The 25,166-nt window shown below is 37.5% G+C and overlaps 1 protein-coding gene across 1 annotated transcript in view; it reads right to left on the bottom strand.

The window, feature by feature from the left end:
* Positions 1 to 243: 243 nt before the first annotated feature.
* The window catches only part of Rip11 (Rab11 interacting protein), a 45,064-nt gene continuing 20,141 nt past the window's right edge, over positions 244 to 25,166 (bottom strand). Inside the window, exons 2-3 of the mRNA XM_090414601.1 lie at positions 4,957 to 5,120; positions 244 to 364 (exon numbers count right to left, since the gene is read on the bottom strand). Coding sequence (XP_090270727.1) covers positions 361 to 364; positions 4,957 to 5,120 — 168 coding nt within the window. The 3' untranslated portion in view covers positions 244 to 360. The remainder of the gene's footprint in view (positions 365 to 4,956; positions 5,121 to 25,166) is intronic.

The raw sequence follows: 25,166 nt of genomic DNA, 5'->3' as shown, positions 1-25,166 counted from the left end.
TGACGTGAGTTCAGTGTTGAAATTGAGAACAGAATGAATAACAGAAATCAGTTATAATATAAATAAATTCTATATTTTTTTATGATAAAATTTAATTTATATAGTATGAATAAGAATGCAAAATCTTTAAAAAACTTATTTATTTATTTATTTATTTTTTTTAAATATCAATAATATACACTTATATACAGCATTAACTTTCATGTAAAAGATGAATGGCTCACTTGTGATCAAGTAAAAAAAAAAGAATTCTCCAAAATTCAAAGGTATTATTGTCACTTATTAGGAACTGATACCCATAACATCCAGTATGTAGATAATTTGACCACCTAAGCAGATCACACTATACTTCAATCAGATTCACCTATTTAAAAAAAAAAAAAAAAAAAAGATATATATATATATATATATATATATAGAGAGAGAGAGAGAGAGAGAGAGAGAGAGAGAGAGAGAAAACACAGTTACATCTAATATTTAGGTTTATGTACATGAACCTTCTTTTGTCTAACATTAACACATACATTGAAATAACTGAATAGTATTAATCACTATTCAGTTATTTCTATTTATATTTATCACTATTACTAACCTCTCTTTAAATCCAACATTTATTTTTTTAAAATAATAATAATAAAGAGTACTTAAAAGGAAATGCTTTCACAGGTAATTTATTTATATCCTGTCATACACTATCTACCAATAATTGTTCAGACACTTTAGCAATTTATGGTTGAGGTCAGTATACCTGGTGCAGGCCAGGGCAGTCGTTTAACACTCATCTCTTCATACCATTCCATAACAGCTGCAGCTTTGTGGCATGGGACACTGTTGTCTTGATAGTATCACAGGTCTGTTTCATCGGCAAAGGTTGGTCGATTGGTAGAGACTCTGCTACTAATGGCTCAGTTAAGTAAGTTTGAGCGACCCTCCACCACCAAACTTTACTGTGGGTGCAACGCACTGTGGTAACAAGCATTCACCAAGCTGCCCTCACACTCACACCCTGCCATCAGATTGGAAACAGATGAACCTTGATTCATTGCTCCAGAATACCATTTTCCACTGGTCACTTGTCTGGTTCACACGTTCTTTGCACCAAGCCAGACAAGCTGCCTTGTTCATTGTGATGTTTAGCTTGTGCGCCGCTGCTCTTCCATGGTATCCCAGTAAATGAAGTTCTTTTTGTATAGTATTAGGGCTCAACATGGTGTTACTGACACTCTGGAACTCATCACAGATGATCTGTGCTTTTTGTTGCCAGTTTTTGTGCCACCCATTTTAACACCCTCCTGTCCTTGTCAGTCATTTTTGATGCCCACCCTGGGTGTTTTCCTGCAATAGTGATGCCAGAACATCTCCATTTGTTGATCGCATTACCAACCTTTGATTTTGGATGCTCCAATTCAGCTCCAATGGCACATATGGACATGCCACCAATGTGACAGCCCACAATGATACCTCTCTTGAAGTCACTGAGTTCACATCATGTTGCCATACCACCTGTATTCAACTGCTATGATGGAATACTGCTTTATACTATCTGTACACTGGTTTTTAGGTTATTAACAAACGTGTACGTTCTTGAAACTGCTGTACAAGAAAATCCAAGTTCCTTGACAATTTTGGAGATCAGGTGACCCATCCATCAGGCACCAGTGATCTGTCCTCTTTCAAATGCATGTAATTCTCATGCTTTTCCTATTACGCTTCTCACAACAAATGTTTGAGGATGCCAATGCTGACAGTAAGTATAACCATAGTTTTGACCACACATGCATGCAAATGCAGGAGTTGTGGTACAGAATTTGCACAGTCTCTCCTATCTGTAATTCAGTGCCATTTCAGTGTGTGTATATATACACACACACACACACACACATACTACCTACCAATAATTGTCTGGACACCCTGTTATTTGAAGTTATATACAAGGTGGTATCAAAAAGTTTCGAGACTAGCTCTGTTTATGAGAAATTACTTTATTTATCTACGTTTACACACTATCATCTTCAAAATAGTCCCCTTGCATATCAATACAGCGCTCCCAGCGTTCTTGCCACTTCTGGAATATGTCCTAGAAGTCTTCTTTTCGAAGCATGTCAAGCACTCTGCGATTCACGCTGAATCTCTGCAATGGTGTCAAAACGGTGACCTTTGAGCTTGATTTTCATCTTTGGGAAGAGGGCGAAGTCTGCAGGAGCCAAATCTGGCGAGTAGGGTGGGTGCGGAAGTGAGATCATGTTGTTTCTGGTGAGAAACTCACGTGTGAGGAGAGCTCGGCGACAGGGTGCATTGTCGTCGTGGAGCATCCAGTTTTTCGCGTGCCACAGATCTGGTCGCTTTCACCGAATGTCCTCCCTCGGACACCTTAAAACCTAGCAGTAGAACTCACTATTGATGGTCTTGCCCCTGAGGATGAATTCTCAGTGCAATGCCGCAAATGTTGAAAAAGACAATGAGCATGTACTTGGTCGAGCCTGTACACTCAAGTTTCATCACCGGTAATGATCCTCGATATGAAAGATGGGTCATCCACAGCACACTGACGGAGTTCTTGGCAGACTTCGATGCGGTGTTCCTTCTGCTCCTGGGTCAGCAGCCTGGGGACAAACTTGGCAGCAACACAGCACATGTTCAAATCACACGTGAGGATTGCTTGGACTGTTCCGTATGACACACCAACAATGGCAGCAATGTTGTGGAGTGTTCTCTGATGATCCACATGCACAAGTTGCCGAATGGTTTCGACATTTTTGGAGGTTGAGCCCATTGAAGGCCTTCCTGATCTCTCATCGTCTTGCAGTGATGTTCTTCCGCTCTTGAAGCACGAGTGCCACTCAAAACACCTCGAATGACTCATTGCAGCATCGCCATAAACTTGCTGAATCATGTCAAACATTTCCGTGGCAGATTTGCTCAGTTTCATGCAGAATTTCATGTTTGCTCTTTGTTCTAACTTGCTGTCCATGATGAAATCGCAGATGTGGTAACGTAGGTGGTCAGAATAGCATCGGTTGCACAGCTCCCGATGTACACAGGATGATGTCTTTTGGCACTGACTTACGAAGGTAGGTGCTCCCTGTGACTGTGCGTGCAGCCTTGTGCTGTCATCTGTTGGTGTGTTACAAACCTAGCCTTGAAACTTTTGATACCACCTTGTGTATGTGTGTGTGTGTGTGTGTGTGTGTGTGTGCATGCGTGTGTGTGTGTGCGCGTGCGTGCGCGTGTGTGTGTGGAAAGTATTTTACCTTGGGTATAATAAATGTTACAGATGCCAAGCTATTTTAAACCTGGTTTTACTCCATTTCCCAAGTAAGCAAACAGACAAATAAGTCAAGTTTTGTGAGTAGCTCCTTGCCTTTAATACATAACATCATCTCCTCAAGGCTGTGCATTAAGGGTAAATATTAAGAGTAGCGATCAAAGCTTATTCTACCTTTACCATGAGTTGTCTTGACTTGCACTACTTTGAGGGTCAGCTAGACTTGCAATACGTGCAGGAGCAAACTTGACTTATTTGTCTGTTTGCTTACTTGGGAAATGGAGTAAAACCAGGTTTAAAATAGCTTGGCATCTTTAACATTTATTATACCCAAGGTAAAATCCTTTCTACATTTATATCTCATCCTGAGATTTTTATTTAATAAGGTTAAAACACCTTATGGTAACTTGTTCTGGTAAAATACTTATAAGCCCTGTATTATTAAAATCTTGGTATTTCTAGCCTGGCTCCCACTGATGGGGGCTGGCCCTGAGAGGCTCTGCTTGGTGATAGGTTTTTGCCTGTCTCTGAGTAGGGCCACTGCTGAGATCATGGCTTTGGCTGGTGGTAGGGTGAGCCTGACACTGGGTAGAGCCAACGCTGAGAAGTTCTCGGTGACGGAGTGAGTCTGTCACTGAGTGGAACAATGCTGAGTTGGACGGTCTTTCGGCCACTATGGAGTGGTCTAGGGATCGTCCTAATTTTTAGAGATAGGTCTTTACTTAAATACACCTCATTAAAGGTCGAAACCGGTCTGGGTAGCGGCCCCTTGCCTTTAATACATAGCATCATGCATCTCTGATAAAATTTTTTTATCAGTTTTCTTCTTTTTCATTTCCAGTAATAGGCTTAGTGGTCTGTTATGTTCTCTTCCCACCTTTTCAAAGACCGTTCTTCATTCCTTCTCCCTTGAGGTCAATATTGCCGTATCTCTCTCTAGTGAGTCTTCCTTCACTCATTCTTTCTGTATGTTGTCTCCATCTCTGTCTCATATATTTTATTAGTTTTCAATTTGTTTTATAATAAAACAAATGTTTTATTATAAACATTTGTTTATAATATTTGCTTATGTGGACTTTTTCAATTGAATGTGAATTAGTTGATCTCATATGGAGCTAGCAGGGTTTTTTTCTAGCAGGACAAATCCGGCATACAGGCAAATTGGCTAATAGGACACTCAATTTACAGACAAAATACGATCAGGATAGCAGTCAATAGATGGCATTGTGTGTTGATGATAGCTGTAGGATACAGTTGCAGGATTAAGTGGAAGACAGTATGTGGTATACCTTCCAACGACTCCTTAGAGGCATCATGTAATAATGATGCCTCTAAGGAGTCATTGTATTTAATATTTAATATTTAATTTAGAATGCTTCGGCTGAATATTCAGCACTTCAGTACCAAATTTCAAACCAAATATTTGGTATTCCATTATTCGGTTAAATAACAGTTTGGCATATCCTACTTAGTATAAAACTTTTTATTTAGTTTTGAAAATATACTAAATATTTTTGTTCATTAATTTTATGGATAGTAAACATCAAACTGCAACTTCCTCAAACAGCCTGTCTCTGATTAATACTGATACAAAGACAGTGTGTTTCCTTTTTATTGGTATTAGTACAAGGAATGTTGATGGATTATTAATAATTAAAAAAAAATAAGCAAAATATGATTTAAAAAAATACCTGTGACATGCAGGATTAATGGGCTTATGTGGGGCTTGCAAAATCCGTGGAGTAGTTTCCATCACTTTAACTAATAAATTATCAATATATGCCTCTAAATCACTGATTCTGTCATTCTGATGCTCTAACAGTGCTTGCTGATGGACTACTAAAGTTACGAGTTCCTAAATAAATAAATAAATAAATAACTATATATATATATATACACACAAAGAAATATATAAAAGAAATATATATTTGTACTTTAATATATAAATACATTTAATTGCTAAATATATATTTATACTTTAATATTAAAATAAAAATTATGATTATACACATTATGAAGGTTGAATTAAATATTTGTTTGGTATGCTCCTCTTAATACCTTATACATCCCAATCATATCACTCTTTGTTCTCCTTACCAGGCAATATACAGTCCTTATCCACTCTCATAACTTACATTCCATAGCCCTGAAGTTATCCTCATCACCTACTTCTGCACCCTTTTTAAGATTGCCATATTACCCTAAAAGCAACAATGAATCTGCATGCAATAGTTAAGGGGTTGTTTGATTAAACCCATATACAAGGGTGCAGTTACCTTCTTTCTTTACTTTTCGGTATCCACTATACCATAGCAGCAATTCTGTGTCTTCAGTATCTGTGCAATATGTTCTGCTCTTCATTGCTTGGTACCTTGTGTACCATATCAAAGGTGCAGTGTGACCTTTGCTTTCTTTATGCCATTAAAGCCATAAGTCATCATTATTCTCTGTTAACAATCCCCCTCCCCCACCCAAAATGTTTTGCTGCTGCTTCTTTCAGTATGGCTCTTTCCAGTATCACATACATCTTTCAATAACAAAATGGAAAACCTTACACTTAGCATTTGCTGTATATCATGTCACCAGTTTATTGCATTCCTGCTGAAAAAGAGCTCAGTGACATTTCTGAAAATTCCTCCTAGCAGTGGATTCAGCAAACAACCAGATATGTCCCCACAAATCAATCCCAATATTTTTATCATAAATCATACCGGTTGAATAGGAATGAATCAAAAGCAAAGCACCCTGTGGACTTTGCAGAAGATTTTTAATAGATTATCACATGGTAAATTAGAATTTAAATTTTGACAAATAGGATAATAATTAGTTAACTGTGTGGATAAGAGACTGAGTGGGTTGTATGTAGAAGAGAAGGGTGCCATGGTATTTGTTGAATTCTGCTCTGAGGCTGCTGCTTTCAACCTGAATGGTAGTGATGTGAATGATTTGGAGTGAGGAAAGATATTCAGATAATGCAAAACTGAGAAGTTATTAGAAATGAAGCTAATATCAATGTTTTCACAAGGATCTTAATAGATTGCAAAGAGGGCCAACAACCTGTTTTCTTGTGGTGAGGCTTGTTTCTACAAATGGGGTTTTTGCATACTCAGCGAGCATTCCGACTGCAAAAGATGTCTTGATAATTAGAGGAAATACCAGCTAGATTCACTAGGTGGCAGATGATATGATCTTTATTGCTTTGAAACACCACCACCACCACCACCACAGAGAAGGGAATTCCAGTTTACTTTCCTTTTCTCTTCTTCATACTGTGTGAGTGAAACTCTTCAAGGACATGCCAGACATTCTTAAAATCCAAAGCACCCTGCATATCAAGGTTATATTAGTATAGATGGCTGTGACAAAGGCCAAGTAGGACATGATCCTGAACCTGTCAGTAAAGAGTTAGGAGACTTCCCAGTCAGCTGCCACACACAGTTGCCAGATTATGCTTGTTGGAGGGGGATCAGAGTAGTAGTACATGGAAAGTACTACTGAGGTTACATCATGGCAAGGAAATTGTTTGCGCTCTGGTATGAGCTACGTCATCTCTCACTTCATGTCCTCACTTTATCTATTCAATCCAGAACCAGTATGAAATGTACAAACAACAGTGACACTGTGATCAAAATAAATCTTCCTCAAAAACTAAGGCCTACATCTAAGCTAAACCTAGCACAATATGCCAGAATGATATGTGATCAGCCTGTATTTTCATCCATTACAGGGTGAAGGCCTCTTCCATTGCAGGAGAATTGGGTCTACTTCTCCCATGGTGACCCGGTCCATCTTGGGAGAGTGTATACATATTTGTATGAATGAGCATAAGGTGAAAGACAATCTCAAACATCCATGTCCTAGGCGGGATTCCAACCAGAAGCCCTTTGGCTGGAAAGCAGATATGCTAACCACTCGGCCAACCATGCTGGCAATACTCACCAAAAAAACTCACTTTCACTTCACATCCACATCACCAACATCCATGTTTTAAACACCAGTATAAATGATGTATTATATCACTTACTCTTTACAGAAATCCAAACTACATCAACATCAACTAGTCCAGCCTTCACTATCCCAATTACACACCAGATGATTCCTTTTGATGCTAGGGTGGAACCTGTGCCTTTGTGAGATCCAACATTGTCATAGAATGTTTAAATTAGATTTGCTTGCTTTTGATCATCTCTTGCTCAAGGTTTCTTTGCCTTATTCAGGCATTCATCTACTGTATTTATTGCATTCCCAATTCTGAAAATCACTCTGACCTCTTCATCTTCCTATCCATGAACTCCGACCTTCTGCACTCAAGATATCCAAATAGTGAAATCATCTTCCTGTGTGTGACCTTAATGTCCACAACTCCAACTGGCTCCCCTTTTCCAACACTGCTGACCAATTTGAATGTGATATGAAAGTTTTTGCTATATGTAATGACCAACCTAACCAAATTCCTGAAAACCCTTGAACTCTCTCAATACTTTTTGATATATTTTTTTTAATCCATTCTCTTTCCAGATACACTGCAGAGGTCACCTCTTCTCTTTATAACTCATATCACATTCTTGTGCAAGTTTCCTCTCTCTCTCTCCCTCCAACCACTTCCTCTGTGTCCTTTAGCACTGCAAAGGTACTAAATCGGATCACTCCCAAAACTTCTACTATAATGTTTCATGGTTAGACTGTTGCTTCTGCTTTTCTGATCCAAACATGTACTCGGAACAAGGAGCAAGTCACAGAAATTATCCTCACAGCCTTCATTTCCCATTCTGGTCAAAATTCTTATCAACTTTCCAAGCCCTGATTCAAAACATGTACCAGAGAAGTTCAAGAATTAAACTCGGCTTGCAACAAGAACACCGTATATGCTTAAGCATGCAATAAATGCAATAATTTCTTTTGCTCACCTACTATGCTTCCAACTCACTCTCTCAAAGATTGCACCTAAAGATAAAGCTGACCTCCTGGAATCAGCTTTTCTTCCAACTACTGCATAGATAACCAAGGCAAATGACCTCAAACTGAACACCATATGCCTCCTGCTGTTTTTCAGCAAAAAGACATCAGAGGAATACTAAACAACTTGGATGCTAAAAAGCCTTCTGGTTATAATGACAGCTCTCCAACTGTATTCACATTCTGTTCCAGACCTGAAACCTGTCCTGTATTGTCTCTACAATCTTTTGTACTTCGCTGGCACTTATCCCAAAGTATGAAAGTAATCATATATCCAGCTTATTTCAAAAAATGGAGATAAAAGTGTGTTGTCCAAATCCTAACCAATCATTATCACCTCAACTCTCTCCCAAATAATGGAGAAAGCCATCAACAGTCAAATTTTCCACTACTTAATGCCCACTAGTTAAACAGTGCTTACTAGTATGTGTTAATCTAGATCTACGACAGACCTCTTAGAATACATCATCTACAATACTCACAGATGCATGTGCCATGGAAAGGTTTGGAAAAACATACTGTCATTCTTGATATTTCCAGTGCTTCTGATTATGATGGGCATTGAAGCCTACTAAGCAAATTGCCATCCTTCAGTCTACCTGCAACTGGGTAGCCAACTTCTCTCTGGTCATTCACTACATGTTATGGCAGAAGTGCCTCAGGGCATTTCTGTTACCTTTTTTATCCGTTACTCATTCAGCAGCCTATGCAATGCACAGATATCCTGGACTTCAAGATCATCTGCAATCTGCAACCAGTGTTTTCAACACTGATATCCTTATCATCTTTTAATGAGGCAAATAACTTAGTCTCCTTCAATGACACCAAAATGCAGTCTTTTGCATGTACTCTTGCAAAAGGGATCTCAACTCACCTAAAATCTCACCCTTAATAATACACAAATCACCAGACAAGATCAGATCTCTCTCTCTCTCTCTCTTTCCTTGGATTGATATTTATCTTCAGCCTCTCCTAGCATAAACACATTTCATGAATAGTGTCCTCAGATTTTAAAATAATAGGCATTCTTTTTAGCTGATTATGCTATATTTCACCTACCCAGCTCATATATATAAGGGAGGTTTATCACTAATAAATTTAAATGGAAAAGAAAGAGAAATAGAAATAAAAAGAGGAGTCAGATAATAAGGCTCTATCTCACCAAAATTATTTGCTTATAGTCTTTGACTATGCTACAAGAAAATTAAATTGAGAAAAGAGAACTGAATATTATTATTATTATTATTATTATTATGGGCAACTCCAAGGAGTCCTTAGAATCATCAAGAGAGGCCCTAAACATCATGTCAAGAACTATCCAACATTTGCACAGTATCTATCATACTTTGCTTTCAACTCATTCACAGTCATGGCACACAACAGACTCTGGCAACCATTCTACTTATTCACTACTCTCCAAGCAAAAAATCCAGTTCTAACACCCTTGCTAACTACACTCTCACTCAGCTTCCATCGATGGCACCTAGTTTTCCTACCACATCTGTTCTGAAAAATTTTCTCTGAATTAATCTTGTAAAAACCCCTCAGCAATTTGTATGTCTCAATAATATCATCCCTTTTCCGTCTATCAATCAGATTCTGTAACCTGCAAATCTTCAACCTGTTCTGATAAGGTTCATTCCATAGACCTGCTACCATCTTGGTCACTCACCTCTGGATCCTCTCCGCCTCCTCATCACTGAGATCTGTATGCAGTAGTCAAGATGGGGTCTTATCAAGGTTTTATAAAGAGGGACAATAACTTGCTTGTCTCTGCTCGTCAAAGTATTCTTCAGTAACTAAGTGATCTGATGAGCTGCTTTAGCCACTTTTGCTCTGTCCCCTAAACTTTAACTCCCTATCCACTAACACTTCCAAGTCTCTGGCTTCATCAATTTCCTGGAGTACAGTTCTACCAATGTGGTATACAGATGGTAATCTTTTCACCCCAAAATGCATAACCTTACACTTTGCCACATTAAACTGACATCCATTTTCCTTTGTCCAGTCTGCCAATCTATCCAAATCATCTTGCTAAATTTTGACATCATCTGCATTAACTATTGCTGTAGCCAACTTTGCATCATCGGCAAATAACTGAACAGTTCCTCTCAGATACTTTCCTATATCGTTAATGAACAAATTAAACAGCAGTGGTCCAAGAACAGAACCCTGTGGCACACCACTAGTCACAGACCTACCTTTGGACTCTACTCCTGAATAAACTACTCTCTGATATCTCTCCATCAACCACCAACCTATCCATCTCACCAACCCTATATCCATCATCTGCATTGGATATAGGGTTGGTGAGATGGATAGGATACCAAATGGAATTCTAATCAGTTTACTGATTAGAATTCCTGGGTATCCTCTCAAAGGCCTTCGCAATATCCAGCAATATCACCGTTAGCACATTAACTCTATCCAACTCAGTTGTCACGGTATTATAAAACACGAGCAAGTTTCTAAGGCATGACGTACCCTTCACAAAACCATGCTGCTTCCTATACAGTATCCTATTTCCATCTATCTCTTCCTTTATTTTGCTCTTGACCAACTTCTCCAATACTTTGATAACAACTCCTGATATGCTGATCATTCAGTAATTTGCTAAATCAGTCCTGGAGCCTCCTTTATGGAATGGAACTATTTTCTCTTCTTTCCACCCCTTCGGGACTAATTCAGAGCTGAGAATTAGATTAAACAATATGGTCAAGGGAACTCACAATTCCCTCACTGCTTCACGTAAAACTTGAGCTGGTATACCATCCAATCCCACAGCTGTATTCACATTAAGGTTCTGTAATTTGCTTTGCACCTCTATTTCATTTACCTCAGTTCACCTATAAGCTTTTGGTTCTCTCGTCCCTTCAACATCACCACCATCTGGATAATATATTCTTGCAAAGTGTTTACTTAGTAATTGTATTATTTCGACTGATTCAGTTACCATCCTACCATCAGCATTCCTTAAAATCATTCTGCCATATACATTCTTTCTTTTACTTGCAGCATACTGAAAGAACTGTTTGGAATTCTCTTTAGCCTGCATTTCTAACTTCCTTTTATAATCTGCTTTTGTCTTTCTTACCACACTAGTTACCCTTCTGACCTGTGTCTTGTACTGTTCATATGCCAGCAGGTCAGCTTTATCCTTACATTCTTTCCACAATTTTTTTTTTTTTATGTAGCTCCAGCTTGATGATGATATTCATCCATTTAAAAAAAAAATTTTTTTTTATGTTGGGCCCATACATGAGAAATTGGTTGATCAACCTGTAGTACGTTAGTACAGTATATAGGAAGTGGGTTGGGAAAGGAGAAACTTGTTTACATTTGATTTAAAAGTCTGTATATTGTATTCCTTTGGAAATACATCGGGGGGGGGGGGGACTGTACAGCAGTACCAGAGATGAAGGAGGAGAAAAAGAAAAGTTGGGTTTTCAAAGTATACCGTGAAAGGGTGTTGGGCGGCAGCTGTATGTGTTCCAATGGGCTTAGTACTGAGCGGGGGAATTATTGATGCTATTTCAGATAACATTTGCCATGGAAATATTTGTGGAATACACAAATTGCAGAGACCAAACGTCTTTGTGAAAGGGAGGAGAGCAAGTTGTTAAGAGATGGGTCATTTATCAACCTAATTGTTCTCCTCTATATTGAGTCAAGCATTTTGAGGGAGGCTTTTATGAGCCCCACTCCAAATATGAGAGCAGTATTTGATAGCTGGTTGGATTTGTGACTTGTATAAGGTTAACAGCTATTCAAAGGTGAAGTAACGTCTTGAGCAAAAGAGAAATCCTAGTTTTTTGGAAGCTGAGGATGCAATGGTTGTGATGTGTTTATGCTAGGAGAGAGGCTTGATGTTAGGGTAATTCCAAGAAGAGAACTCATCTTGTCTGGATATTTGAGTGTTATCAAAAATAATATTGGGGGAAAATGGTTCTTTTTTGTGACAAATAAGACAGAACTGGGTTTTACTAGCATTGAAGTTGACAAGGTTATCTGAGTCCCATTGAAGGATGGCTTGGAGGTCAGATTGAGGGCAGTGATGGTTGATGTTCTGTTGGGTGAAGTGAGTTGTGTACAGTAAAGGTTGTCAAATGAAAAGGAGTATTGTAATGTGCTGTCATCTGCAAAACTGTGTATTGGGTTGGAGGTCAACTGAAGTAGATCATTGATATATACAGAAGGAAGAGGGTTGGTGAGAGAACAGAACCTTGTGGAACCCCAGCATTAGTTGGATGGTGAGAGGATAGGGAACCATCACACAGTGTGTGTCCAGATAGAAAGCTGGCAATCCAACTGCAGAATTTCTGAGACAGTACAAATGATGGAAGTTTGCTTAGTAAGCCTTTGTGCCAGACCCAGTCAAATGCTTTGTAGATATCAAGTGCAACCACTTGAGATTTGCCATATTTCTCCATGGCATTTGTCCAGAGATGACATATGAGAGTAGATCTCCTGTTGATTGGCAGTGACGGAATCCATACTGGTGGTCGCTTAATAGGTGGGTGCCTTCAAGGTAGTATAGGAGTTCAGAATTGATGGTTTTCTCCATCATTTTAGATAGGACTGAGGTGAGTGAGGTATGGTGGTAGTTAGATGGCAGTGATTTGTCATTCCTTCTTAGGAATGGGTTGAATGTAGGCCAATTTCCAGGCTTTTGGGATATATACCAGTGGAGTAAGAGAGTATGTACAGGCTGCATAGGATAGCAGTCAGTTCTGGTGCACAGACTTTCAAGACAATTGGAGGAATGCCATCAGGACCAGGAGATTTTTTTGTGTCTAATTTAGACAATAGGTTTTTGATCTCTTTCTGGCAAAAGAATATGGGGGCATTATTGGGTAATTGGAATGATTGGGGACATTTGCCATTGTCAGCTATGCGTGCATTGGAGGGAAAGTGTGAAGCCAGGAGATTAGCTTTTTTTGTGGGTGATGATGCAATAAAGCCATTCAGGTATGATAGGGGTGGGAATAGTGTAGGGCAAAAGTTATGACCAATTGCTTTGGCAAGAGATATTAAAATGCATAGCTGCCATTTGGGTAGGCTGCAAGTTTCCTGCTTTTTGCTAGTTCAAATTCTGTTTTGGAAGCATTGATAATTTTCTTACATTGGTTTCAGGCTTCAGTATAAGCATTAAAGGTGGATGGAGTTCTTGATTTGAGCCAGTTGTGGTATGGTTGATTTTTCGTTTGCACAGCCTTGGTACATCTTTTGGAGAACCAGAGTTTAGATAGGGGACGGCATTTCAGAGTAGTGTGGGAATGTATATATGATGCATATAACAAATTGCACAAAAAAGACCTAACTTACGTTGAAAAATTAGGGATGCGTTCCATAATTTTATAAAACCTCATAAAACAGAAGCAATGAATTAAAATAAACCTAAAATCGCATAAAAAAGTTTATAAAAATTCAGGAAAATAAGAATGCCTAAGTTTGTTTTAAAGCTTTATTCATTTAATTTTATTGAAAAGTAATGATTTTTTTACATTTTTTCATCAGAATTATCGTCGCTATTAGATAATATTCGGCAAAAAATGTGAACTGGTGCGAAATCACTTTCATCACCAGAAGATATAGTCAGCACATCAGATCTGTATGGTAAGGGCAATGGTTCTTCACAAACAGAATTAGCTTCACCCTCGTTCTGTGCTGATTTTTTTCTTCTGACAATGTAATCAGTGATTAAACTTTGCGATGATGATTTTACTAATTTTTTATACAGCTTGCAATATCCAGACATACAGTTCTTTAGCTCATGTTGGAATTTAAAGGCTTGTTCAGAATTTGTGTCATTAAAAAGAAAATGATTTTCCAATTTATTGCACAGTTCAAGACCTTCTCCAATTATATTTGAAGTGAGAGGAACAGTATTTTTCCACTTCCCTATCATTTTTTGGATCTTCGACGATATTTAAAGTTAATCCATATCCAATAATATCATCGTCACTTAAGGCATTATTCACAACCATTCATCTACATCATTCTGGCTAAATGTATCAAATCCTTCTTCACCAATTTCATGTGCCAAAGTAATGATTTCAGCTGATAATGTAGATGTTTGAATGGTTGCACTGTTTGCAACACATCCAGGCCAAGCTGCTTTCCAGCAGGCATTTAAAGTTTGCAAAATAGAAAATTTTTTCCAAACGTTAGTTACTGTTAATGATTCATTTTCTAGTTTATCCAATATAAATTGAAAAGTGTGCTTAACGTAATATTTTTTTAAAGTTGCAATTATGCCTTGATCTAATGTGTGAATAATGCTTGTTGTATTGGGTGGAAAAAAACGCTACCTGCACATTTGGATGTTCTAAATGCAGATGACTTGGTGCATTGTCAACAATTAATAAAACTTTAAAATCAAGAGCTTTTGCTTCTTATATGTTTCCACTTCTGGTACAAAGCAATTATTGAACCATTCAGTAAATACAGCAGTTGTTACCCAGGCCTTTGTATTAGCCATCCAATGTACCGGCAGCTGTTTTAGATCTTTGCCTTTAGAGCACATGGTCTTAGAGATCGATTTACTAGGAGGAGTTTCAACAGTCGTTCCTCTGATGCATTGCTACAAAGTAACAACGTTACTCGATCTTTGCTTGCTTTAAACCCACTTACTTTTTTCTCAGACTTTGTGATGTAAGTTTAACTAGGCAGTTTCTTCCAAAACAATTCTGTTTCAGCAGCGTTAAACACTTGATCAGGACAATATCCATCATCTTCAATAATTTTGGCTAACTTCTCTTGAAAATTTTTGGCTGCTTCTTGGTCTGCTGCTGCAAAATTTGCCTGTAATCTTCACATTATGAAGTGCATTCCTTTTTAAAAAGCCAGTTAGCTATCCTTTTCTAGCTGAAAATTTTTTTATCAGCCAGGGAAGCAGAGGTAGATGACTCCAGTTGCTTTATCTGTTTGTAAAACCGAAGAGCTTTTTGTTTAATTAAATAACCACTTATAGGAATTCTTATCTGAGTTAATCCTTTAATCCAAATTATCAGCGCTCGTTCTGTTTTTTCTAATAAAGCATCTCTTGAGTACAGTGATAATTTGGCACTTAGTTTTGTGCCAGAAATGACAGATTTTCTTATTGCAACTTCATTCTTTTTAATTGCTCTTATAGTAGATTCGCGTAAATTAAAATGTTTATCAATTGCTAAGCAATCTAAAATTGCAATTTTCATTTCCAAAGAAATTTCTTTTCTTTGATGCTTTTTTTTTTTCCATTGGGCCAGATTAAATCTTTAAAATAAAAATTAGCAAAATTTAGACTTACGATAATGAAAAGACAAACACTTACTCACATGTAAAATTAAACTTCACAGACAGACACTCACTGCTTACACGTTACTCACATTATGCCAGAATGTGCTGCAACACATTCATTATGTACAACAGGGAAACCCTGAATTTGCATGAACTATGCACCGCATAACTTCAAAACCGCATAAAAAAGATACGCATAAAAAGAGACCTGAGTGTGCTTGGATAAAGAAGCAAACAAAGGTAATAAAAGGCAACAACTGGCACTAGGCAGGACATGTGATGAGAATGTCTGACAACAGATGGACGAAGAGAACAACAGAAGATAGGATAACAATGGACACCAAGAACTAGTTTGGAAACCAGTTCTTGGTGTCCATTGTTATCTTATCATCCCATCTTACCACTGGTAAGATGGGATGATAAGATAACAAGATGTTATGGACATTTATGGTGGAGAGATGTACTAAAATGGAAGAAGCATGGGGAGGCATTTGTCCAGCAGTTCACTGAAGAAAGCTGTTGATACCAAAAGATCTAATAAGAGATTTCCAGATATTAAAATATGTCCTTGGTTTCTGTTAAGAGAAACATTTGAATGAATTACTGCCATAGGCTCTTTGATTTGTCTAGGGAAGAAGGTTTTCTTGTAAGTAGGACATGATAGAAGTATCCCATTTAGTGGTAAGGTTAGTAGCTGGTAGGGTGAACTTAACTAGTTTTTTCTTTCTTTTTGTGCTTTACATCTTTATTTTTACCACAAAATCATGACTTGTTTATATTATGTAAGACGACTACATGGGCATGATATCCTGTAGATCTCTAGATGCTTGTAGAGGCAGGATGATGTCCTTCGGAGGTGTAAAGAGGCTACGAATGGTTTGGATTGTTTTGAAGCTATTCTAATGTTGTAACCTTTGAGGAGAGTAGCAATCTTTATAGATAGATTACCAGTGTATAGGATGGAGATTAAATTTCTGTGGATGCTCTATTTCCAGAGAGAGAGAGAGGACTGTCCAAAAATAAAATCCTGTTGACTGTATTTTTGGAATATCCATTAAGTACCAAAGAATGGGACAGGGACCAAAAGAAATGCGCAAAGAAAAAGGCCTAAATACTATCAAACTTCTTTCATCCTCCAAACAGGTTATTTGTTATACCGATGGATCATCAGACACTAATATGATTAATCGAGGTGCTGGTGTTCTCCTTCTACTTCCAAAAGGTGAAAAACTTTCAATAAAAGTTGGATCTGGGAGAATCGCTTCCAATTTTACCAGTGAACTCTATGCAATAAATAAAGCACTTGAAGCCTACTTAAAACTATCATCATCTCAACAATCTGAAGGAATTATAATTTACAGTGACTCAAGATCAGCTATGGAGGCAATCAAGAATGGCAATACCAAGCTCACACAAGACATCCATAAACTCTTAAATCAACTAAAGTGTTTAGGAAAAAGTTGCATTTTACAATGGATCCCTGCTCATGTAGGCATTGATTACAATGAAGCAGCTGATAAATTAGCAAAAGAGGCCAGAGAACTCAACCAAGAAACTCACATGATAACTCTTGCTGATGCCAATGCACTAGCAAAAGCTAAACTAATTCCACTGAAATCAGTGATGATACAACATCAAATTCCCGAAATCAGTGCTGACAGACAGATCACCACGATAGCAAGACTACGAACAGGACATTATAGAGGAATGAAGATCAATACAGATGATACGAGAACATATAGAAACTGCAACAACTACCCCAATACTGAACTATTGACACCCACTCACATCTTTACCTGTCCAGCAATTATAGCAGCCTTGCAAGAAATAGATCCTAATCCTGAACAAGAGCTCTATACAAACAAAATCATTGACATAGCCAAAGCAGTACAAGGAGCACGGAAACATCTAAGACTCTTCAAAGGACAAGACAACAACAACAACAATGGGACAGGGTTTGGAGTTCCTCCTTAAGTTTGTCTTTATTTTGTAAGATAGAGGTTGCTCATTTCCTTAAGGTGTGGATAATGCCTAACTTTTGAGAAGGATGGTGAAGGAACGAAACATGAAGATAGCATCCAGTGTTAGTAGGCTTATGGAAAATCTCTTAAAGACATCCGGAAAGGTGAGTTTAGCATATTTTTCTAACTCTGATATAAAGTTAATATTAAGCTTGAAGTGAAGAAAATGTAAGTCTAAATGGTCATGTTTCCAGGTAACAAACATATCTCAACAGATCATGAACATATCTCAATCAAATGACAGGTTTCAATGTAGCTTTGAAAATTTTATGGAAAACTTTGAAGGAAAATATCTTTAAAAAAAAAAGTTTTCCATGAAGAGATCAGCTGAAGTTGGAGATAAGGGTCTACCCAATGCTAATCCAGACTATTATTTTTTTTATAAAACCATTGTTCCAAAAAAAAAAAAAGTTAGGACAGAGGCAGTGTTCAAAGTTTAGCAATGTATGGTAAGAAGAGATTTCTAATAAGATCTAAAATATCACCAACTGGAACATTGATATAAAGAGAGGCAATCTCATGGTTTGCAAGGATGTCAAATGATGTTTACATTTGACAGTTTCAGATGAAATTGATTGTGTAAGAGTTAGAGCTTATTTGCACTTGCATAGTGCAAATAAGTCATGATCTGAAGGTGAAAAAGAAAGAACCACGTTGGAATTGTAGAACAAAAGGAAAGAAAAATCTGGGCTGGTTTCACCATACCATTTGATTTGAATTTCTCCAATAATTATATGCAAATTCTACCAAGTGACACCTGATGCACAACAATTGGTTTGTTTCTACCCTAACAATTTATTTAGTGTTAACATTATCTGTTTATTATGTGAAAACCCTGAAAAAGCTGCCAGTTTGGGTGTTGGAGAAACCTGTCTTCTTGGTGCTATTACAAAAATTTCTAAACTAATAAGGTTCTTAACAATTAATAGATTACAGCTTTCCAACTGAAACACCAGTTTTCATTATGTATAATTATGGAGATAAATACTATGTTAGAGTACAGTGGAATCATCACCATAAAGACAAACATGAGAGCAATTTCAATGAATCAGCAGACACTTCAAAATCTACTTAAAATTAAAACAGTGAACATTTTGAAATTCTGGGACTACCTGCTATTCTAGCCTGTTACTAGGTGGCAATATCTGGAGACTCTTTTTAAAAAATCTGTGGGCGCTATCAATACTCGAACAGTTGGCATGCATTATATGATGCATGAGGAGGTAGGCTGATTTTCAAATGAATGGTGAAACCATTTGGACATCAGTTGAAGTATGTTGTGTTTATATTTCCATAAGAAAAGCATCTGTTATTTGTTTTCTTTTAATATAGGATTCCAAACTATGAAAGGTTGTAAACTTATAATACATTACTACTGCGAGTGAACTAATAAGTTTGTATTTAATTAAATTAATTTTTTACATAATCCAGAAACCCTGCTCTAGAGACCAAACATGAAAACTTTTTCAAGCACTTCATCTTCCATCACTTCTTTTGTGTTACCTTTTTTTCCAACTCTTCCAGCTAGTTCATTAATGTTGTGTCAGATTCCTTTTTTCATCCCCCCCCCCCCCAACACACACACACACCTTCCCTTTTACTTACTTGTGAGTATAATCATCTTTTTACTCAGTGAAATCTTTCAGTTATTGTTATCAAAATGGATCTAGTGGCTCATAATATGTAATCTTTTTTATAATTCGGACAGAAAATGGTGTTTTTTGTTTTTCCATTGGTCAAGTGAGAGCAATATCACAACTTGATACAGGAAACATTATTTTATTTCCATTTAGGGTACTTTAAAGAAAACTTTAAAGATTTTCATTTGAAAATCAGCCTACCTCCTCATATAATGAGGAGGTAGGCTGATTTTGAACAGTTGGCATGCATCATATAATGCATGCTAACTGTTCGAGTATTGATAGTGCCCACAGATTTTTCAAAAAGAGTCTCCAGATATTTCCACCTAGTAACAGCCTTGAATAGGATGTTTTTTGTTTTTCCATTGGTCAAGTGAGAGCAATATCACAACTTGATACAGGAAACATTCTTTTATTTTTTAGGGTACTTTAAAGAAAACTTGGAAAAATGGGATCTTGGTGTCAAAAAAAAAAGTTGCTAATTGTAGGAATTATTCAAACATTGTGTAATAACTCCATTCACAAAACTTCAATTAATATAGTAAAGGTAGGAGGGGATGCTAATCAAGTGTGATGTTTCTATGAAGAAAGCCAGGTGATGATAGGTGATGCATCACCTAGATTTTTTTATACTACCAACAATCATTCCCATACAGCACACTTTCATTATTGCATTCCAGTAATGGAAGAAAGAATGTCATCCACCAGTGTTCCCGCTAATTTTTGCCAGTCCACATGTGCATGAAAAACATTTTGTGTGCAGGTTTTCAGTCTCTGACTCAATATGTATGGTAGCCTGTGCTCACATTAGCAAAAGTCACAAGCCAGAAACTCTTAATTTGATGTACCTGAAATTGGATCTAACATCTTTGTTAAAAAATCTAGTATATTGCATGTTAAATATTTATATTAGAGCAACATAAATGTTTACTTCTTCGCCTACTTAAATATTGCATATACATGCATTTTATAAATAAATTACGTCAAGTTCTAGAATAGTAAATTCTATTCCTTTTTATTACTATTAATGGAAGTTTTTTCACTTGGCTATGTTACCAATTACATATTTGGTTTAATCCTTTATCCAAGTGTAAGCAAACAAAGTTTGCACCTTAAATATTTTCAGGACTGGGGAAACTTGTGGTAAAGGTGGTATAAGTTCTGATCACTTGCCTTAGATCCGTTATGGAAAGGATCACTACCCAGACCGGTTTCAACCTTTATTGAATGTTCAAGTACAGCTCAAACTCCAAAAACTCAGTGTTGTTCCCCTCAGTAACAGGCTCACCCTGCCACTGAAAAGAACTCTTAGCATTGGCTCTACCCTGTGGCAGGCTCACCGAGCAGAGCCACTCATTTGGTCATATGTCATCTGAGAGGTAACAGCAACAGCCGTGCCTCAGTTAACTTCATGGGCTACAACATTGCCATTCATCACCCAAGCTTCCAACCATTTTCGACCTTTATTGAGGTGTCGTCAGTGGGAGCCAGACTCAGAGGTCTTGTCAGTGGGAGCTAGACCCAGAGGTCTTGTCAGTGGGAGCTAGACCCAGAGGTGGCAATACTAAGGTAGAAGTAATGCAAAGTCACATCACCATAAACCAGTTGCCAAAAGGTGTCAACACCTTATTATTAAAATTCTCTGGATTAGAGATAATTGATGGAAGTTTTTTCACTTGGCTATGTTACCAATTACATATTTGGTTTAATCCTTTATCCAAACGTAACCAAACAAAATTTGTATCCAAGTAATACTAAGAGATTATGGGATACTAAGGCAAGTGATCAGAACTTATACCACCTTTACCACGAGTTGCCCGAGTCCTGAAAATATTTCAGGCGCAAACTTTGTTTGCTTACACTTGGATAAAGGATTAAACCAAATATGTAATTGTTATTACTATTAACATGGTTCATACTTTAGTAAATTACATAATACAAAGTAATTTGTACCATAAAGAACAGAATCACTATATCTAGAGGTTACTACAAGTTAGTTTTGATGACCCACTACTGTTCATTTTCACATGGAAACGTCACCATGTCTGCACAATTAAATATAATTGAAATCAAATTGTATTTAATCACCTCCTGTACTGAAAACTTGAAATCATTGTTGAAAGTTTATTTTTCACTAGGTTAGACTATGATAAATTTTGTTTAATCCTTTATCCCAGTGAGAGCAAACAAAGTTGCGCCTGAAAATATCTTCAGGACTGAATATAGTGTTGTACTATCTTACCTGGGTAAGTAGTACAACACCAGGCAACTCGTAGCAAAGGTGGAGCAAGCTACCAACTTTAATTTAATTTAATAAAAAAAGGTAGAAAACCTTTTGGCAACTCCTATAGGTAAAGATGACCTTGCTACTGCTTCTGCCTGGTATCTCCCACTGAAGAGACCTCAATAAAGGTCGAAACTAGTCTGGGTAGTGGCCAATCCCATAATGCATAAAGTATACATATCCACAAGGAGATGTGTTTTGCATTATGGGAGATACTGGGATAGGAGTGTTGGTAGCTTGCTCCACCTTTGCTATGAGTTGCCTGATGTTGTACTATTTACCCAGGTAAGATAGTACAACACTATATTCAGTCCTGAAGATATTTTCAGGCGCAAACTTTGTTTGCTCTCACTAGGATAAAGGATTAAACTAAATTTATCATTGAAATCATTGTACTGGCTGAGAACATCATGCTCACCAAGAAAGTTTATGTATCACGAGCACAGGTAAATAACTTCATTTCCAGAACTGAAGTCAAACTGATCATGCGAGATTGCTGTGCAGTCAAATGCACCCACCTCATTCTTTGGGAATCTCTCTTCCAGATGAATGCAAGCAGCATACTGCTGTGGTATCTAGAAGTACTTTTATGTTTTTACTCCATGGAATAATATCACAGAGATACTGTCATTCTGAGCTTATTAAATTTTGTTTGGTCTTGTGAAATGCAGTGCCTCAACAGGTGTCAGATTGTTTTTGAAGCAGTGTTATTAACGATGCCAGTTCTGAAAAAAATTTCTAATATTACTCACTATTCCAGAGATTTCAGCTTCTTCAAGCATTATTTAGATATAGGCTCATTCTCTCAAAATAATTAACAAGAGGATAATAGTTTTGAATAATATCTTGAAGCACAAAATGTCTAGACCAAGGCTGTCCAAAGCACTGCCCATGGGCCGCATGCAGCCTGCGGTGAAATTTTGTCGGGCCGGCTGTAGGTTTGATTTTCACAAGCGAAAAAATAAAACAACAATTTGAATTGAATGCATCTTAGATATTTTAATTCTGTCACTAATCGATAATCTCAATGTTAATAATTTTATTTGGTGTTTTTACATAGCTATATTGCCCACGTGTTTTTGAAATATTAGATGTGTCGAAGAAGTGTTCTTACACTGTTTTGTTCCAACATGCATGCTCTGAGTGTTCACAGGGAACGTGAGCATGCGATTAGTGCGCAATTAGTGTTGTTCGTTTGTTTAGCTTTCAAGGTTGTGTCGCTGCTGCTCACCAAATTACTAGATACACATTGTGATGCGGCCCTTGGATAAATTTGTTTTTCTAATGCGGCCCTTGGATTACCTAAGGTTGAATAGCCCTGGTCTAGACAATCATATGCTTCATTAAGTGGTCAGAAAGCCACTGATTCACTTTCACAAGCATTCACTGTTTCCACAAATCTACACCTTTTTTTGTTGAAGATTAACAGCTGACTGTAAGTAGTACTCATCAATGTTTCAATGTCCTGCATTAGTCTGATCTCTTTCCATGCTTCAGTGATACCCAGGTCTTCATGGTGTGCAACACAGTGCTTTTGGACTAAGCATGGAATTTTGCATTTTAGTTGGCTAACTACTTCATTCAACTAGCCTAGCATTGACAGTGATTCTATCTGATGTAAACATAACCATTTTTGTGAGATCAAGTTTATGGTTTTTGAACAATCTTTGACTACTATCACATCAGCATCAATACCTCCAGATATATTTTATAATGTGATGACTGTACTGATCTAAATTTAAAGTATAATTATAGTATCAAATATTTGGTCACTATTGTACTGGTATCTTCATCAACTGCTCAAGCATGAAATGTAACTGCTGCTATTTCATTTATGGAATCACTTTGATTGACAGCATTTATGGTATTCAGGAATGCAAAAACATAATTTTTGCTTCTCCAGCTATTGGGTATGTTTGCATGCTTAATCTCGTGATCATTTATACTTTGAATGCAATAGAATGTTATCAGTATACATCTTAATTGGTTCTGAGATAGACCATTTTCATTCAAGATTAATGAGTTTCTCTCCTCATTTAGCTGGACTTTTGCACACCATGCTGACAAGTCCACCTCTTAACAATGGATTTTTGTTTCTTAGTGTTGCCATGCTGTCCAAATGTGAATTACTTGACAAGGGATGCTTCAAAAATTCGAGCATCCACACATCATCTCACACTTTGCCTTTTGAAAATATTCCTGGTGCATTAGCATTTTGACAATGCAAGCACATAACTTTATTATTCTCATCATATCTAAATGTTTCACTAAGTGCAGCTTGCATGCACTTATGATGTTGGCATTACTGTTTCAACAAGTTCGTGTGTAGAGGCTTAAGTGCTGTGAGGACATCATATTGGAGGCTTAATGGATTTTTTACAACACTCAAAAAGGATTAAAATAGAATTTAATACTTCCTATATTTCGTCTTAGTCACTAGGACATCTATGGGGATTACAAAAACAACTAATGTAACATGCACACAAATATCATACAATACTAAGCCCAACCACGTGGGTGACACTAAAGTCCTATTTAGGTGGAGTGCTCTCTAAGGGCGGTAGTAGGTGGCCTGGAATGTAAGGTGGGACCTCTGGTGATGAGTGTTTCCCAAATCTTCTGAAGCTTAATGCAACCGTATTTATTAAGATTTGGTTGGTTTCTGAGTGCTGCTGCTTCTAAGAAAAGTCTCTCTTTCTTGAATTTGCTGTGGTGGAGCATGGTGGTTTTCTTCCATGATACCCTATGGGTGGTGTCCAAAACATGGTCAGCCAAGCCTGAATGACCATAGTTGTGTTTACAGATGCAAGACTTGTGTTCCTCCCGGCAGATGGATACTGATCTGCCTGTCTGTCTGTCCAAAGTATGCCAGTTTACAGGAACAGGGTACTTTGTAAACTCCAGGCAGAGAGAGAGAGAGAGAGAGAGGAGGGAGCTGATCTTTTGTAGAACGGATAAGGGTAGTAAGTTTGCGATGGGGCTTATATGCTGTGTGTAGGTTGTACTTTTTTAGAATCTTGGCTATTTTTTCAGATGTGCCACGGATGTAGGGTATGGTGATGACATTTTTAAAATCTTGTTGATGAGAAGGACGGGGGAATGGGGGAGGAACTGATTATTTTTTTGATATGATCGCTGTAGCCATTGGAGAGGAAAGTGCTGTGTATGTGGTTATGCTCAGTAGTGAGGGTGGTTCCACTGGAACAAAGATTCAAGTATTCAAACCTTGAATAATGCAGACATATTGGTAAGCTTTGATATCTCTTCTTTGTTTACCAATATTCCCTTAACTGACACCTTATCTCTCTTAGAAAACGTTTTTCCTTCTGATATCTTAGATCTCTTTTCCTTTGCCATTTACTCTGGGTATTTCTCTTGGAAGAACAAAATCTACAAGCAGATAGAGGGAACCGCCATGGGTTCCCCCCCCCCCCCTTGCCAATTTCTATATGGAATATTTCGAAAAACGAGACATAGACTCAGCCCCACTCAAACCTTCAATCTGGCTAAGATATATAGATGATGTGTTCTCTATTTGGCCTCATGGCCCAGACATGTTAGACTCCTTCCTCAGTCATCTCAATAGCCTACATCCAAGAATCCAGTTTACTATGGAAAAGGAAAAGAACAATTGTTTACCCTTCCTAGACACCTTAGTCACACGTCTGCCTAATGATACACTTGCCTTCACTGTATTCAGAAAACCCACACACATACAGGCA

The sequence above is a fragment of the Typopeltis vanoorti genome, chromosome 25 (assembly GCF_054136105.1).
Source record: "Typopeltis vanoorti isolate ZY-2024b chromosome 25, IOZ_Tvanoo_1.0, whole genome shotgun sequence".
Lineage (NCBI taxonomy): Eukaryota > Metazoa > Arthropoda > Arachnida > Uropygi > Thelyphonidae > Typopeltis > Typopeltis vanoorti.
This window is presented reverse-complemented; position numbering and strand designations above follow the sequence as displayed.